Below are 18,486 nucleotides of genomic sequence, written 5' to 3' on the forward strand. Positions count from 1 at the left end.
AGAGACTGTGTCCACACCCCAGTTCCCTCAACGCTCCAGTTAACTGCAGAGGAAAGCCAAACGACGACCAATAGGACCAGAAGCCACAGCAGGGGAACCCATCAGGTCCCAACCAACCAGAGCAGAGGCATTCCGGGGGCAGAGGCGACTAGGGCAGCCACCTCGCCCCCAAGAAGACTAAACTAGAGACCAGAAAATACCCCACACCCGCGCCTCGGCTCAGTTCAAAACGCCAAGGCCAAACTCCTTGGGATAGTCCACCAAAGTAAAGCAGTGCAGGGAGTCGAGCAGAACCGCCGAGAACCAGGAGTAAAACACGCCTTCGCCTCCTGACTTAATGCACGATGTGAGACCCCGGGAAAAACTCTTCAGATGATCTCAGAATCTAAGATGTGCGGTCCTCCAACCCTGGAATGTCAGAGCCGCAGACGAGAGAAATGAATAGTGCTGCGATATGGAATGAAAGGTCGGATCTGCAGTAAAGAAGTGGAGGCCGAAAATGAATCCCCGCCCCTGGCAGAGCAGGAACCGCAGAACAGAGGCGGCCCTGTCACCGCAGGCGCAGTGGCGGCCGCAAGAGTCGATAAAACCCTAACTCAAAATCGCCAGAGCCCGACCTTCCCGATTCTTCCTCCTTATATGAGTATGGTTTGATAACAAGTAATAAGAGATTAAGTTTTTTTAATTATATAGCTTTGAGTTTAAATTTTTAAATAAATGTTAATTAGGTTAAGTATAAGTTTTGGATGATTTTGATAATATAAATTTGCTTTTTTATAAAATATTTTAATTTTAAAAAATCTATAAAATATTTATTAAAAATAAAATTAATTTTATATAATAAATATTTTTTTATAAATAAAAGTTATATATTAAATTTTTTTAATAATATATGACCTAGCCGCCCCCATCCTCGAGCTGCCCCTGCGGCCTCCCCGCCTAGCAGCCTTCTGCTGCTGGGCTCGATCATCCTCCTCGACACCCCTGGATCGCTCCCATCTGTCGACTGAATTCGCTGAAGTGATAAGCACCTCGGATAAGGGCTAGCACAGGCCCCTGCGCTGCTGTGCTCAGCCATGCCTCCTTCTGAGGACCTGAATAACATGAATCCGCCCCCGCCTCCCCCCCCAGAGGTTACAGCCTTCAAAGCAATGATAGCAGCTGGAAATAAGCGCCCGCCATCAGCCATACAACAGAAATTTGTAAAAAAGATGGAATCCATTCCTTCGGTAGCACTCCCGGAAGAAGAAACGTGCAAGGCAGCACTGAATCTAGCTGAGAGAGGACTTATAGGCCAGTTCACGGGCCTCTGGCCCTCTCCCAAATCGGTGGAGGACTGGACTCAAAGGAACTGGAAACCCTTAATCAAAGAAGGTATAAAAAGTTATTTCGTAGGCAAAGGTTTCTTCGTCTTCGTTTTCGAAAGTGCAGAGGATAAAAGCCTAATCTTCAGAAATGGACCCTATTTCATGGGTCCTCAAGGATTATACCTCAACAAATGGTCGCCAGACTTTGATCCAGCCCAGGATGTTCCATCTGCTGTTCCGGTGTGGGTGCGACTCCCCCACCTCCCTCTCCATTGCTGGAATCAAAAGTCTCTCCAGATTATTGGCAATGGACTAGGCAAATACATAGACCAAGCTGTAAGGAAAGATCAATACTCATGCGCTCGCATCTGCGTTGAAGTAGATCTGGAGGAGGGCCTGCCGGAAGCCATCAATCTTACAGTCGCAGGATGGACGCATGTACAAGAGCTGGATTATGAACAACTTCCCTTTAAGTGCAGACACTGCCATGGCTACGGGCATTTTGCCAAACACTGTAAGAAGAAGGCGGATGAACAACCAGAACAACAAAATGGGGAACAATGGACCCGAATCCAAAAAACTACTAATCACAAAAAAGGCAGTGGGAAAAGCATTCAGAAAGAGGCACCAAGCAGCTCCAACCCCCCTCAAGAAAAGAACCAAAAATCCAAAGAAAGCAATCAGAGCATCCCAGTTACAGTAGATACTGAAGATCTGGAACAGATAGATCCCCAAATCCCCAACAAAGAAGACGGTGAAATGGCATATCAGGAAACTCCTCAAGGGAGCCCTTCTAATCCTTCTTATGCAGAAATCACTAGGAAAAAACTAGCGGACAGTTCTGGTTCATCGGAGGATGAAACCTTCGAGCAGCCCACAAGAAAAGTTGGCAGGAAATCTCGCAAAGAGATAAGAGAAGAGGAAGCGGAAAGGCTTAAAACACAAGGAAGTCAGCCCACAATAGAGATGTCTATTGGGAGAAACTCCAGGAATAGGCCCTCTAAGGGAGGCTCTCAACCCACCTCTGGTAAATAATGCGTCTCGTCTCTTGGAACTGTAGAGGACTGGGGAATCCCTCGAAAGCAGAAGCAGTCAAGGACCTACTCAAAATAGAACCCTCAGACATCCTCTTGCTCCAAGAGACCAAGATAGAGGGGAATACCCTTCTAGATATCAGTAAGAAGAAATGGAAGAAAAGCATGGGAAGAGCAGTCAGCTCAAGAGGCTCAGCCGGAGGACTTGCAACCCTTTGGGCAGAAGATCTCTTCCTTCTGAACAAAGCCCACGAGACTCAGCACTGGATCTTCACAGAGCTAACGCACTGTACAAGTAAGTTGACCATCTCCCTTTTCAATCTTTATGTACCTGTTAATTATTCTGAAAAGAGAGACTGCTGGAATTCCCTCCTTGAATTCTTAGAACAGCAATCCCCAAACAACATCATTCTCGCTGGGGATCTTAATATTGTCTTAAAACCAAAAGAAAAAAGGGGAGGAACTAACAACAGAGATCCCATTCTCCCCCTGGTGGAAGACCTTATACAGCAGTGGGAATTAATAGATTTTATTCCAATCAGAGGGCAATACACATGGACCAACAACAGGGTGGGGGTGGATCATATCGCGGCCCGCCTGGATCGATTCCTAGTACAAGGCACTCTGATGATGAATAAGAAAATTATCACTACCAAAATTCTCCCCAAGCTGACCTCAGACCACAAACCAGTCCAGCTCATATTGGAAGATGAAGAAGATTTGGGCCCAATTCCCTTCCGATTCAGTCCACTCTGGATAGAAAGGAATGGATTCATGGATACAGTGAGAACAACGTGGGCCAAACCAGTCACTGGGTCCTCCAGCTATGTATGGGAACAGAAGCTCAAAGCTACAAAGTTAGCCCTGAAGGATTGGATAAGGAAGCCTGTCCCGAATCCTACCAGTCAAAGAAAAGAAGCAATTCAGACATTAGATACACTGCAAACTGAAATGGAAAGCAGAGAGATAACCACATCACTGCTAGAAAAAGAAGTCAAAACCCAATGCTCAGCATTCCGATCCTTCAGAACAGAGGAAGAACATTGGAGATTAAAATCCCGAAGCCTGTGGTTGAAAGCTGGAGATCGTAACACCACCTTTTTTCACCGTCAATTTAGAGCAAGACTCTCCAGGAACCACATATCTGAAATCACATCAGCAGAAGGACAGCTATGTAAAGGTTTCAGTCAAATAAAAGAGACATTATAAAAGTTTGTATACAGCAGATAACCAAGGCAGTGAGGAAGATACCGCAGATCTTCTCTCAAACATCCCTCTTTTGGTCAGCTCTGAAGACAATTCAGCTCTCACTCAACCTATCACGGAAGAAGAGATCATCAAAGTCATTTGGTCTATGGAACCGGATAAGGCCCCCGGGCCTGACGGATTCACCATTCATTTTTATATGACTTGCTGGGAAATCATCAAAGAAGATCTAATAAAAATGATAAAAGGTTTCATGAAAAAAGCCAAGGTAGGAGGAGGAACCAATTCCACCTACCTCGCCCTCATCCCCAAGGAAACTAATCCTGAAACCTTTGCCAGATTTAGGCCAATTTCGCTTTGCAATGCCTCTTATAAAATTCTGGCTAAGCTCCTAGCTACCAGGATGAAACCATTGCTTAGCAGGCTGATCTCTTGCAATCAAGGGGGCTTTGTAGAAGGCAGACACATCTTGGACAATGTCATTCAAGTTCAGGAGACTATTCACTCCAGCAACCAGCGAAAGGAAAAAGGAATGCTGGTAAAGCTTGACATGGCCAATGCGTTCGACCGAGTCAACCGCTCCTTCCTGTACAAAGTCCTCCTCTCTTTCGGCTTCTCCTCTCATTTTGTCGATCTAATCACTGCCTGCACTCAGAATCCCTGGATCGCCCCCCTTGTCAATGGACGCCCCACCTCCTTCTTCCAAGCTCAAAGAGGGCTCAGGCAGGGATGCCCGCTCTCCCCCTTCCTATATATTCTGATGGCAGACTCCCTCAGCAGAAAGCTATCCATTGAAAAATCCTCAGGCTCCCTTCCTGGCCTCAAACCATCAATCAGTTCCCCTGCTCTGAATCATGCCCTTTTCGCGGACGACTCTCTTCTCTTGGGAGGGGCATCTGCTCGAATTGCTAAAGCTATGGATTCAGTCCTCAAAAGTTATTGCAGGGTATCGGGCGCCTCCATTAACGAAAGAAAAAGTGAAGTATATGGATGGAATATCGGGCAGCAAGAACTCACAGGCATAGCAAACATTTTGGGCTTCAAAGGGCATGCCCAATGGGATATGATAAAATACCTCGGCCTCCCTATTACTATTGGGACCAATAAGAGGACGTTGTGGACGGATATCATTGGCAAAATTAAGTCAAAAATTACTTCCTGGGGTGGGCACTGGCTCACAAAAGGAGGCAAGGTTATTCTGATAAAATCCGTGTTATCGGCTCTACCAATCTATCAAGCAGCATATCTTCTTGCCCCAAAGAGAGTGACAGATCAAATATCAAGACTCCTGCGCGATTTTCTATGGCAAGGGGGAAAGGGTAACCAGCAAAAAATACACCTTGTCAAATGGGAGACGGTGAAGCGCCCAATTTCAGAAGGCGGACTGCAAATCCGTGATCCAGCCTTGGCAAATTTGGCGATGGGAGGGAAATTATTATGGAAACTGTACAAGGAATCATCGCACCCTGTAAGCGTAACGCTGAAGTCCAAATATGCCTGTAATGTGCCGCTCAGGAATCTTCAGACATGCCAAACTCCCAACAGCACGCAAACTTGGAAACTCTGCAATAAAAGCATAAATTTATTTAAAAGGAAGGCATACAAAATTCCAGGAAATGGCAAACGCACAAATTTGTGGTTTGACCGAATTATGGACCAAAATCCGATCGCAGAGATAGATGAAATTGCAGAAATAAAAGAATGGTTGGAACGCGCAGGGGTCACCAGCATATTCGACCTATCCAAATGGGATAGGCACGGAGATTGGCAGGGATGGGACTTCTTCGGAGTTCCTGAAAGACTTCAACAGCAGAAACAGATTCTCGAAGAACTGTTGGAAGATGCGGCCCCAGTAAATAGGAATGCTAAAGACAGCTGGGGTTGGGGGCGCTCTGGAACATACACCATAGCAGAAGCGTATAACACCATTCAACCAAACAGGAACAACAACAAAACACCTGAATTCTGGAAGAAAGTTTGGGATCCGCTCGCCTTGCCCAAGGTAAACTTCTTCTTCTGGACGCTGGCGCATGATAAGCTCCTAACCGGAGACAATTTAATGAAAAAAAACATTGCTGGCCCGCACAGATGTGAGATGTGCAGAAGCAGCGTAGAAAGTGCCAAGCACCTATTCATAGACTGTAAGTTTGCGAAAGAAGTATGGGGATTCTCCCTCCATGGGCTACAAATCACAGTTCCGACTCACAACTCAGTAGCTGATCTATTCGACACATGGAACCACTGTTATCCCAGCAAAATTCCTGTCAAATCCATCTGGAGGAAGATCTGGAATGCCATTCCCAAATTTGTGTGTTGGCAGATTTGGTTATCCAGGAACGATTTGATTTTCAATGAAAAGGCACACACTCCCCTCTCCGCAGCGGTAAAAGCCAAGTCTCTTCTCCTAGAAGCAGTGCAACAACAAAACAATACAGGTGACCCATTGCTCCTCCCAGAAGAAGAGCGGTGGCTGGGACCCCTCCACACTCAACCAAGGAAGCAGCTATCAGTTCCACAAGCAGGAAATCAGACTTGGCGCATAAGAGAAACTGAAGAAAAATTTCAAGAATGGTGGAGAATGCAAAAAATTACAACAATATTCTTTGACGGAGCCTCCAAAGGAAATCCCGGGGCAGCAGGTGCTGGAGGGGTCATCTTCGCTCCGAACGGAATAAAAAGGGACAGTTTTAGTTGGGGCATTGGGCAGAAAACCAATAATCAAGCGGAGATCCTAGGCCTTCTCAAAGCTTGTCAAATTGCCAGGGAAAGAGGAGATAAAGAATTTCAAGCGTTTGGAGATTCGGAGATCATAATTAAAAATCTAAATACAGGAAATCTGTTCACTAAAGCATGCCTCAACAAAACTCTAAATAGGCTGAAGAGAGTGCTGCTCGATTTTGACTCCTACAAATTCTTCCACATACTCAGAAATCTGAACAAAGAAGCAGATCAAATGGCGAATAAAGGGTGCACCCTCCGGAAAGATCAACTTCTCACAAACGATGAGAGCTCACTTCATCCCTGCAATCCTTGAGGAAATGGAATTCTGTAATAGCTCAAAAGAAAGTGTTAGAAACAGCAACAGAAGATATGTAACAATGGCTGCCATGGTGTAATTCTGAGTCTCTTTTCAAATAAATAAAATCATATCCGTTTTAGTTAAAAAAAAATAAAAAAAATTAATAATATATACATCATTTTAAGATTTCATTTTTTTGTGTAAGTTGATGTTTTATTACCTTGAAAATTCATACATATTAGTACATCATTTATCTATTCATTAACAACATATTTTATGTTAGGTGGTTTTAATCTGCTGAATGGAAAACTAGATGTTGTTGACCACATGCCCATAGAGTAGCATGTCCAAAACTATGATAGTCCTAAAAACTGCAACATAACAATAGAATCTACTACTTGAACATAACACAAAAAACTACCCAAGTTCATTTGACAGCTAGAAGTCAGAAGATGTAATCGAAGTTGGATCTTTCGCACTAGATCCTGGAGGGGATGACCTGGTGGTGATGCATGGAACACGCTGCTCAATCTGTGCCAAACACGTCTATTCTCTCCATGTAGAACCTTTGATTTCTCTGTTTGAGTTTCACATCCTCTAGGCTTTCATTAAGAACCCTGCCTAGCAGGGTTTTCATTTTCCAGTAGAGAAATAAGGCTTGATAGTATTGTTTTTTCCTTCTCTTGGTGTGGCCTGGTTCAGGAACCCACTGGCCAATATCCTCTATGAGCTCCGAGTTAGAGAAAACATGCCTAGCTCTTGCTGCCATAGTCTCTAGGTTCTGTAATTCACTTCTGATTTCCAGGAGAACCATTACTTGAAAAGTCTCAACAACCTCTTGGGCTTGTTGTTGGGTACGATTTAGATGCTGAGGGTCGTGACCTCCCCCTTGTCCCTCTTACTTCTCATACGTTGCCTCTGCATTTGACTTAACTGGCCGATTCTTCGAGGGTTGACACCAACCTGGCTTAGAAGTAAGATTTTAATGAAGCTATACAATAAACAAACAAATGCCAACCAAATGGGGGAGGGGGGAGGGGGGGTTTTCAACGACGAGTCAACCCAATTCAGATCGAAAATCAAAATGCTACCTCTGGTATAATTACCCTGAAATAAGCAATTCATGACATGAGAAAACAAAACACATCCCCAACATAGATACAAGGTCCCAGTAACTTGTAACAGGCAAAGATTGATGGTATCCAATTCCAGATGCCACTACACTTCATAATATTGAGGCCGAAAGCTATCGGTACCCTAAAAAACTTTGGACCATATAAAGAATTAGGATCACAGTTTAAGGTTTCAGAAAATTGGAGAATTATCGGAGAAAGGTGACCACTGTCGTCGAGAGATGTAAGCTAGCAAGTGCTTTGTGTGTCATATCCCTTGAGAGCAACTAAACCCCGTAAGGCTCTTGTTTCTCGCGCCTCGACCAACCAATGACCTTCTTTAAGACTTTGCCCTGAAGGATTAGAGCTCAGATTTCCTCAATGTCAAGAATATGAAGTTTCTTTCTGATATTATGCTCTGCGAGACTTGTTCGCCATGTCGCCAAGCTAACAGGAGTCCAAATTAGAATTTTCACATTGACTTGCTCAAACCCAAAGCCCACCTAAAAATTTGGGTGAGTCTCTCTCCCAAGGGTGACGAGCTAATTCTTCTCTGAGACATAGGGCAGACCGACCTGACTTGCCTCTCTCCCTCAACGTTTAACAAAATTCATGGTTCACTGGGATAAATGAAACTGCATGTGTTCACATGCATGGGGTGGCCATGCCACCCCGGATTTAATGCTCTCTTAAGCCTAGGGTGACAAGCACACATCCCTAGACCAACTTCCTCCTTCATCACCCCATCTGAGGATTTTAAAATTTCATTGTTTACACTATTTCAAAATTTATATTATTTGAAAATCTACCTGAGTGGGCCCAATGGTTAAGAGCATGTGTTTCCTCCTAGGAGGTCACAGGTTCAAAACCAGAGAGGGGTAGAGTATGTATGCCTTCGTAGACTTAGCAGTCAAATCGTTGCGCGGAAGTGGGTCCTTTGTCCCACAAACAAGGGGGTCTTATACACCAATTTGGTGTTTGGCTTGGCCGTGACCTTAAAATTGGATAATAATAATACCTATTCAACATTTTTATAAATAAGTTTTTTATAATATAATATAAAAATATTGTAACAATATATTTATATTTTGAAAATATTTTTCCAAAAGACTAAAACTTGATAATTTTCAATTTTAGGGTTTGACTAAAATTTCTAAATTCTCTTTTCTTGTAATGTAATTTAAACCATGATATAATGAATGGAAAAATTTATTTTACTATTTAGATTACTAGTAATTTTAAAGTGTTTCAAAGTCATATAATAATTTTAAAGTAAAAAAATTCTAAAGAATTAATTTAATTGGTAGAATGTTTATAGTTAAAAGTATTTTGTTAATCGTTGCTAACTGGACTCGGAGAGTATTGGAAGAAAACTGCGATGGTGAGGGTTTCTGCGAGGGCCTATGCGATCGAGCTCCGCGATGGTGCTGGCTCGAGCAATAACGGAGAGATGGCTCGCATGAAGCAGACAGCCTGGAAGTCGATTGGCGAGAAGGCACCGTGGAAGCAACTTGCAACGAAGGTTGCGCCAAAGTCTGTCCCAGCGACGGGAGGAGTAAAGAAGCCTCACAGATTCAGGTTTAGCACCGTTGCCCTCCGTGAGATCCGAAAGTACCAGAAGAACACTGAGCTATTCCCCTTCCAGCGCCTGGTGAGGGTGATTGCCCAGGATCTCAAGACCAATCTGAGGGTTCAAACTGTTGCCGTCTTTTTGCAATCGGAGGAGAGGAGCTTCCAAGGGCTAGATCAAAGCTTTCTCGCAGCAGGGTGATTAGATCTGGGCCTCGGGCAATGCTAAAGTCTAGATCTGGAAACAAATCTATCTTTTTTGCTGCAGATTCCTCTTGCCATAGATCAGCCGCAGATGGGTTCCTCAAGGCAAGGCAGATCCACAGCTATTTTCATGAGATCAAGGTTCTACACAGATCTGATGCAGATCTGGATGGGCCGGATCTGGAAAGTATCGAAGCCACTTCAGTGGAAAGGGAAGACCACAAAACTGGCCCCTGGACGCAGATCGCCAGCTATGATGAGATAACTCCCAAGCGTTTTCAAATTTTCATTAGAACACCCACGGGGAATACAACACTGACCTGGGTTTACGCTACAGACAGTGTAATAGATTTGAAAAACAACATTGCCGATCAGATCGGCTACCCGGCTGACAAGCAACACTTATTAGCAGGGGGCAGATCGCTACAGGACTCCAGATCCATAAAGGACTACAAAGTCAAACCATGATCTACAATCATTCTCAATATGAGACTAAGAGGAGGTGCAGCAATAAGCAAATCAACAGAAGGAGGAAGCGGATCCAAATCAAATCACAACCCAGATCTACACCAGCAGCACAGAAGTGAAGGAACATCTTACAAGAATATTTTACAAGGAGGGAAAGCTTCTCCAACAATTCCAAAGCAAGTTGGATCAGAACCAAGTCCATACATAGTGGAGCAAATGCAACAAACTCCAGAACTAACAATCGATACAGCAGAAGCAGAAAAGGTATGTTGCAGCTATGAGAAGCTAGCCATCATATGCCGTTTTAACGGATTTTGGCCCAAACCCTTGGATCTGTTTCACTAGATATTCACAAAATGGTCTATGGACTGTGAGATCCACCTCTGTTCCAAAGGGTTTTTTATAGTTAAATTCCAATCATCAGAAGTTAGAGATCTTGTGATTCAGGAAGGACCTTGGTTCTGGGGATCTTCGGGTCTCTTTATAACTCCATGGTTCCCGGAATTTGATGCAAACACTTTCGTTGTATCTAAAATGCTTGTATGGGTACGTATTCATAATCTCCCTATCCATTTCTGGGACCAAAAAATGCTTGCAAGCATAGGGAACGCCATAGGCAGATATATCAAAATGGATACACAAAGAATAGATGAAAGAATTTTTACTTTTGCACGCATATGTGTGGAAGTAGATCTCAGTAAAGGATTACCGGGAAACATTAAACTAAAACACAAAGATCGCAGCTGGATGCAGTCATTAGATTATGAAAATACAACTTTTAGGTGCAGAAAATGTCGGCAAACTGGACATCTCCAAAATGCATGTCCAAAATACAAAAAGAACAGTCGCAGAAAGAAGAAAACCGGCAATCAACAAAAGGGATGGAAAATTATACATTCAGATTCGGACGAGGAGGAAGAATATGAAGAGGAAGAACCAGTTCCAAATGAAATAGAAACTCAGAAGACTCCTACACAGGAGCCCATGGAATCACAATCCGGAAAGAATTCAGATCCAATGGAAATAAATGGAACCAAAAGGCAGCATTCATCAGACCCCTCTGATTCAGAAAAGGAAAACCCCCGACCCGGCGATGAAAATCCACTTCAAATTGTTCCCATAATTCCGTCCCAAGGAGAATGGCGAAAGGTCAAGAAGAAAAAGGGGAGGAAGTCATGATCCCCCCAAATGTCAGCGCCTTTGTTCTCGCTGTGGTCTTTTTCACTTGAAGTTTTGTCTTTATTTTTCTTTTTATGTGTTTATCACCTTTGACAGACACTGGCCGGAAATTTCCTCATATGAGGAGGCCGTGTATCTGCTTAGTGGTGCCTTTAAATGTTTGGCTGGACTGAATGTTCTCATCCAGTGAGCTCTATGATCAACAAGTTATAGAGCAAATCGAATGCCTCGGCATATACTTGTAACTTTTTATCCGGGCAATAAAAAGTTCGCTTTTTTCTCTGGAAAAAAAAAAGAGTATTTTGTTAATAAAAAATTACAGATCAATTTTCCTTGATATTTTTAAAGTTAGATTTTGCTAATTTATTTAATAAAAAGAAACAAAGAAAATTATTTTAACATTTACAAGGCTAAAAAAGACAAATAATTTCTTCATTTAATTAATATATTCAACCTTTTTTCCTTTAATAAATATACTCAAATAATTATTATTAATATAAGTGCCACCAATTGCTCATGGGGCTTTGGATTAATGGTCAATGGGTGCATTGTTAAAGCACTCCATGCAGTAGGTCACTGGTTCAAATCTCCCATTGGTACTTATCTGCCAAAAACAGAGTTAAGTGCCACCAATTTAAAATAAAAGTAGCAATTTACCAAACAGATTTAAGTGCCACCAATTTAAAATAAAAGTAACAATTTTCAGAGTGAAAATCCACATATGGCCGAAGCCCTCATGATTACAATATGGCCGAAGCCAGTCAGAATACGGCCGAAGCCAGAATACAATAAGGCCGAAGCTAGTCAGAATACGGCCGAAGCTGGCAGATACGGCAAAGCCGTCACAAATCGCCGAAGGAGGACCTCCGCAGGGTTCGAACTCGACTGGGGGAGCGAAAACCATCCTCCCCAGCCGTTCACTTTTTTTTTTTTTTGGGCAGTCACAGGGAAAGGTGGGAAATCGGAGATAGTGAATCTCTCGTTAGAGTTACGAATCGAAATCTGATCTCGAACCTTACGTAATTTTGAAATCAAAGATTATTTGGTGCTATTTTATTAAGTGATTTAAGATTTGAGTCCATTGTTGAAATTTATGATGGTGTGTATATATTAATAATGATTTGATTATTAAAATTTATGAATATATATATTTTATTTTATTTTTTTACTTTAACTAAAAAAATATTCTGACAAATCTAATTAGATTATTAAATAATACATATTAAATTTTTAAAAGTTACCAATAAATTAATGAAGATGTGTCATAAATATTTGGGTAGCCAAAATGACATTTCAAAGCCAAAGTCAAAATATGCATTGTGGCAGTACTGATGACAATTCAAACACATGAATGTTTCATGGCCTCCACGTTCTTAGTGTCCTTCCATATAGTCATTTGAGGGTTGACACCACACTGAACTTACAAACGGTTTCATCATCTATGGTTGTGTGTATAAATTAAAGATGCAATGTGGCATTGTTGGTGACAATTAAAACAAATCAATGTTTGCATGGCCTCCACGTTCTTATTGTCTTTTCATATACTCATTTCAGGGTTGACACCACACTTGAAGCTTACAAACGGTGAAGCTTACAAACAGTTGGAGATCAGATCTCATTTGCTGTTGTCTGTATAAATTAAAGATTGGTTTTACAAAGGGTTGGAGATCAGATCTCATTTGCTGTTGTCTGTATAAATTAAAGATTGGTTTCAAGTTTGCCTTGAAAAAACATTCATAGTAAGATTAAAGTGGGATCGTCACTGCAACTATATTTAGATTAAACTGGGATCATCATGGCAAATGAGCAGCAGCCCAGGCGGGGAGTTGCTACTGACATTAGGGAAGATGCAGGTCCTGCTATCTTAGACCCATCTATAGGTAATTAGCTTACTGCCTCCATAGTATATCATGCTACAGTATACAGATATACATGACACCCTGACATGACAATGGTCTTGATCAATGTTGTTTTGGTTTCCCCTTTGTTTTGATTTAAAACAGTGGAGGAGTGTGTATGTGGTGTTTATTTGTTAAATTGATTTAATTAATGTAGGACTTTATAAAGTGCCACATACCAGGGAAGCCATCTTCATTGGCACAATGCCTCCTCCAGGTACTGCTGTGAAAGAGAATGCAGAAAAAGCGGGTATAACCCCTAACGGTACGTGAAACCATCAAACCTGCTCTATTTGGTTGCAACTGTTTAGCCCTAATCTTGAACTGATGGGATTTTCCTCTCAGTTGTCGAAAGCCCTATTTAGCATTTAAGGATTTGTTCCCCTTTGAACCCACTTTTGCCCTGTTTACTTATGGAGCAGAGAGAGCTATTGACAGACCTGGTAAACTGGAGCCAACAGCTGCAGATGAATCGAGGCTCAGCTCCAGGATAATAAACGCTCAGGGTTTTACTACTCCTTCTCCTGGTAAGATCACCAAGTTTCAACATAGCAATCTCGATTCCTTTTAATTATGAGCCTTTAATGACAAAGGCCTCGCATTCCTGTGCACCGCCTGATATTTGTAAGACACTTTTGAGTATAAACAACTGACAACTACATAGAACTGGCTCTTCTCAACTGCAGCTGAGCTTCAAAACGAAGATCTCACCGTGTCTGGCACTAGGAGAGATTACCCATCTGTCCAAGAGTGCCTTGAAAATTTGAAACTTGTCCCAAGGCTATTTGACAGGTACAGCATTCTTTGGCTTTTGTTCAAGAGGATGCTTAAATACTACATGCAAGTTTATCCCAATTTTAATGTTGTTAATCACCATCTATACATACCTTTATGGCATGATCCGTGTATTCGTATGTGGGCGTAAAGCCAGTAGACATGCTTTATTTGAATATACATTTCTCAACTAATATGCCCTTTTCCACTTTCTTCATTCATTCCAGAATTGAGGAAAAACCTTTAGACTTGATGGTAAAGTTCGGTGAAAGAGCAGTGGCATTTGCTGGAAAACTACCCATAGCCCAAACATGTGAAAAGCCTAGTTTGTTTCTACGAAAACATGGGATAGTTACTGCAGAGGACGTTTACCTGCTGCTATTGGTTAGTGTAGATATTGCAAACTTTGAGAGGAACGAAGCTCTGTATTTGCAATGGCTGGTGCAGGATGTTAGGCTTCCATCAGCTTTACCAGACGTTGGTAAGTTTTTCTGTAACACTGTACTCATCGTCTACCTTAAGCTTTTACACTATGATATATACATTTCCCCTTTTCAAATTAGGAAGCAGCCTTTACTCCATACATGTAAAGTAATACAAAAACACAAAAGAGTGCAATAATTTCTCTGAGCAGATTGGATTATTCTGTCATCTAAATCCAGATGTTGTCAACCGTTTGGGTCGAGAGATGGTGGAATATACATCATCCCCATCATCACTGGCAGGAGGAGGTGTTCAGGGGCACTTATTTTTCTTATACCAGCAAGAGAAGCCATTGCCGAGCAACCTTGTAAATGAGATTCAAAGGGAAGGGTTTGATGCAAAAAGCTTTATCCGATCTCAGAACTTGGAGCATCCGTTTCCTGTTCTGGCTTTTTACTATGAGACGGAATGAATAATGTATAGCGCGTGATTATCTGCATAATATCACATCTTCATAACGAACACTGGTTAGCATGTATCTATCCTTTTTAGTAGCCAATTAAGACAGCTAGTACATGTATATATCTATCTATATCTTTTCATTTCATTGTGAATCTGCTACAACCTGCAGGTATATCAATCTATGTGCATCTTTATGATTTGTGATTATTTTGAGTATCCTATGTAGACCAAATTGAGCATAATATATCTTCTTAAAATCAATTTGCTCTCAGAGATATTCCTTAGTTTACAGAGCAGCCCGTCATTTCAATCTGATTTGAAGCCTAACCATGAGAATAATTTGATACAATACAGCATAATTATATGAATTGCAAGATTTTTTTACAACATAAGTATTTGTTATTATATTTTCTCCAGATCAATTTGCTCTCTTTCTCCGAATCAATTTGCTCTCTCAGATATTCCTTAGTTTCCACAGCAGCTTGACTTGAAAGCTAACCATGAAAATAATTTGATACAATACAGCATAATTATATGAATTGCAAAATCTTTTTTCACTTATGTTATTATATCTTTCACCAAATCAATGTTATTATATCTTTCACCAAATCAATTTACTCTCAGTGATTATATCTTTCTCGAAATCAATTTGCTCTCAGAGATATCCTTACTTTTCATAGCAGCCTGACTTGAAGGCTAACCATGAGAATAATCTGATACAATAAAGCATAATCATATGAATTACGCGAATTTTTTAACAACATAAGTATATGAATTACGAATTACAAAGATTTTTTTTTTTTTTTTGGGGCAAAGTTTAAGGATTTTTGGCAAAGTTCTTCACCTTTGAGAAAGAAACTTGCATAAAGAGGTTATTCAAATAGTATAGCATGAAGTTCAACCTAATTCTTGTTAATTTTGACTTCAGGTGAATCACCGTTTCTAGAAACCTTCAATTTTGTTGGTCGTTTAATGTCATCATAAACGTATTCGGTGCCATAAAAAAAACCTCTAAACATAATGGCCATGATACTACAGAAGGAAGAGCTCTATGATTTGCTACTATGGGTTCCTCCAACCACTTTTAAAAGCCTCCAGAAAGAGAATGACCTTCCCATTTACCAGCTTTCCCTGCTAGATTGAATACATTTTTATAAACTTCTGAATACATTTTTATAAACTTCTTTGGAGAAGGACATTGCATAAATCAATGTTGGATTTTTTCACCATCAACGCAAGCTTTCCCTGCTAGACTGAATACATTTTTATAAACTTCTTTTGAGAAGGACATTGCATAAGCCAATGTTTGGGATTTTTCATCATCAACGCTTGTGTGCAGAACACAAGATCTATAGTCTTGTCACGCTCTCTTTTGCAACACTTCCCATGTTTACTACTTTAGTAGTAGGAGCCAACGAGACTAGCTAATACGAGCTGTCAACCTCCCCAGTGGTGACACCACCAATAATCTTCTTCTCCTCCCTCTAAGAACATGGCTCTGTATCGCAAACTTCCTGTGGACGCGTCGAATTCCTAGATCAGACCAAAGAATCTTTCTCGCTTCTTAAGGTGAAAGCATCTTACCTACAATCCATTGATAAGACTAATCCATTCTTTCTCGCTTCTTAAGGTGAATGCATCTTACCTACATTCCATTGATAAGACAAATCCATTGCCCAACGTACTGACCTCTCCTCCCAACTCTAAGCTGGATGTAACTTGAAATCTACCGATAAGTCTATTCCATTGCTCAGCCTCATGGCTTCCAACATTAAATCCCTTGCTCCCTCCCTTTCAACCTGTTTCAACATGGCTTCCAACATTAAATCCCTTGCTCCCTCCCTTCCAACCTGTTTCAACAAATTATCTCTTTGTACAAATTACCTTTGGACAGATTACCTTTGGACAGATTAGCATGTAAAACACATTACCTTTGGACAGATTACCTTTGGACAGATTAGCATGTGTTTATTACCTTTGGACAGATTAGCATGTAAAACACATTACCTTTGGATTAGCATGTGTTTATTACCTTTGGACAGATTAGCATGTAAAACACATTACCTTTGGATTAGCATGTAAAACACATTACCTTTGGATTAGCATGTAAAACACATTACCTTTGGACAGATTAGCTACCTTTGGACAGATTACCTTTGGACAGATTAGCATGTAAAACACATTACCTTTGGATTAGCATGTAAAACACATTACCTTTGGACAGATTAGCTACCTTTGGACAGATTACCTTTGGACAGATTAGCATGTAAAACACATTACCTTTGGACAGATTAGCATGTAGTTATAAAATAGGTTATTGATTAGGAAAGAAGGTTAAATTAACCAAGAAAGGGAATGCAACTGAACATAAAGGTTAAATTAACCCAGAAAGGGAATGCAACTGAACATAGCCATACAAGTAAAAACTCAGGATTTACGTGGTAAAAACCCTAACAAGGTGTCAAGGAAACATTCACGAGGCAAGGGATTGGAATCTCTATTCAATCAATAAATGATTCTCTTTACAATAGTTCAGGTATTCATCAGTTTTATATATGAGCCTCCTCAGTTACATAACTACTGATCCAGTATGAAACTAACTTGTCAATAACTAATACAATTTACCCAAATTTACATTAATTAGTTGTCAATTACCAACAAACTCCACCTTGACAACAAATTTTCTAATCTCTTGCCCATTCCCATTCATCATCTCTTCTGCAAGCCGAGATACGCTAAACACCATTGCAACTTCTCTACTGTGCAAGCCAAGAGAAGTTAAACACCATCACAACTTCTCTACTCTAACTAGCTTTGTGAATATGTCTGCACAATTCTCCTATGTATGGACATTTTTAAGATCTACTTTTCCGCCATCGATCACATGTCTCAAAAAACGATACCTTACATCAATTTGCTTGGTTTTGCTGTGATAAGATTGGTAGCCAAGTGAATAGCACTCTGACTATCACAAAGTACATTCACTTTCTCTTGTGTCCTTCCAATCTCATAAAGTAGACCCTTTAATTAGATTGCTTCTTTACTGGCATCTGAAGCAGCTATATATTCTACTTCGGTAGTGGACAACGCAACTGTTTCTTGAAGCTTTGACATCCAACTAATTGCTCAACCTGTAAGAGCAAAGACATAAAGACATAACTTGTAGTAGATCTTCTTTTGTCTAAATCACCTATATAATCAGCATCTACATATCCGCAGACTAATCCTTCACTACTATTAAAGATGATGCAATGGTCACTTGTGCCTCTTAGGTATCGAAGCATCCATTTCACTACTCGCCAATATTCTTCACCTGGATTTTCCATGAACCTGCTGACAACTCCAACTGCATGTGAAATGTCAGGTCTTGTAGCTACCATCACATACATTAAGTTGCCTAAATCATTTGCATATGGTACATGAGACATATACTTCTTTTTTTCATCTGTTTTAGAACTCAAAACCGAAGAAAGCTTAAAATGGGAAGCTAATGGAACATTAACAGTTTCACATTGTTCATACAAAACTTTTCAAGTACTTTCTCCACATACTTTTGTTGTGATAACCAAAGCTTACCATTTTTCTTGTCTTTGTGTATCTCCATGCTGAAGATATGTTTTGCTGCTCCAAGATCCCTCATATCAAACATCTTAGAGAGTTGAGCCTTTAATCTGTTGATCTCTTTCATGCTTTTGCTTGCAATAAGCATATCATCAACATACAAAGCTAAGATAATGAATATGCCATTGAAACTTTTGAAGAATACAAAATGATCATACTCACTTCTAATAAAGTTCTGGCTCACCATGAAGGAGTCAAACTTCTTGTACC

At 40.8% G+C, this 18,486-nt stretch overlaps 2 protein-coding genes across 2 annotated transcripts; both read left to right on the top strand.

Moving 5' to 3' along the window:
- The first annotated feature begins 2,506 nt into the window (after nt 1-2,506).
- LOC149228146 (uncharacterized) lies at nt 2,507-3,550 on the top strand. The gene has a single exon (XM_089380688.1). The coding sequence runs from the start codon at nt 2,507-2,509 to the stop codon at nt 3,548-3,550; it is 1,044 nt and encodes a 347-aa protein (XP_089236814.1).
- Nucleotides 3,551-12,675: 9,125 nt separating this feature from the next.
- LOC149228147 (uncharacterized) lies at nt 12,676-14,862 on the top strand. Its single transcript, XM_089375645.1, has 6 exons — nt 12,676-12,978; nt 13,154-13,261; nt 13,419-13,523; nt 13,683-13,788; nt 13,998-14,251; nt 14,433-14,862. The coding sequence occupies exons 1-6, from the start codon at nt 12,894-12,896 to the stop codon at nt 14,663-14,665; spliced, it is 891 nt and encodes a 296-aa protein (XP_089231771.1). The 5' UTR covers nt 12,676-12,893; the 3' UTR covers nt 14,666-14,862.
- The last annotated feature ends 3,624 nt before the right edge of the window (nt 14,863-18,486 follow it).

The sequence above is a fragment of the Pinus tabuliformis genome, chromosome J (assembly GCF_031772625.1).
Source record: "Pinus tabuliformis cultivar Carrire ecotype Pingquan chromosome J, CPIR1, whole genome shotgun sequence".
Lineage (NCBI taxonomy): Eukaryota > Viridiplantae > Streptophyta > Pinopsida > Pinales > Pinaceae > Pinus > Pinus tabuliformis.

Coding starts and splice junctions, on each gene's coding strand:
- LOC149228146 (XM_089380688.1), top strand. CDS start 2,507: ATGGGAAGAGCAGTCAGCTCAAGAGGCTCAGCCGGAGGACTTGCAACC.
- LOC149228147 (XM_089375645.1), top strand. CDS start 12,894: ATGGCAAATGAGCAGCAGCCCAGGCGGGGAGTTGCTACTGACATTAGG. Junction 12,979..13,153: donor TATCTTAGACCCATCTATAG/GTAATTAGCTTA, acceptor TAATTAATGTAG/GACTTTATAAAGTGCCACAT. Junction 13,789..13,997: donor GTCCCAAGGCTATTTGACAG/GTACAGCATTCT, acceptor CATTCATTCCAG/AATTGAGGAAAAACCTTTAG.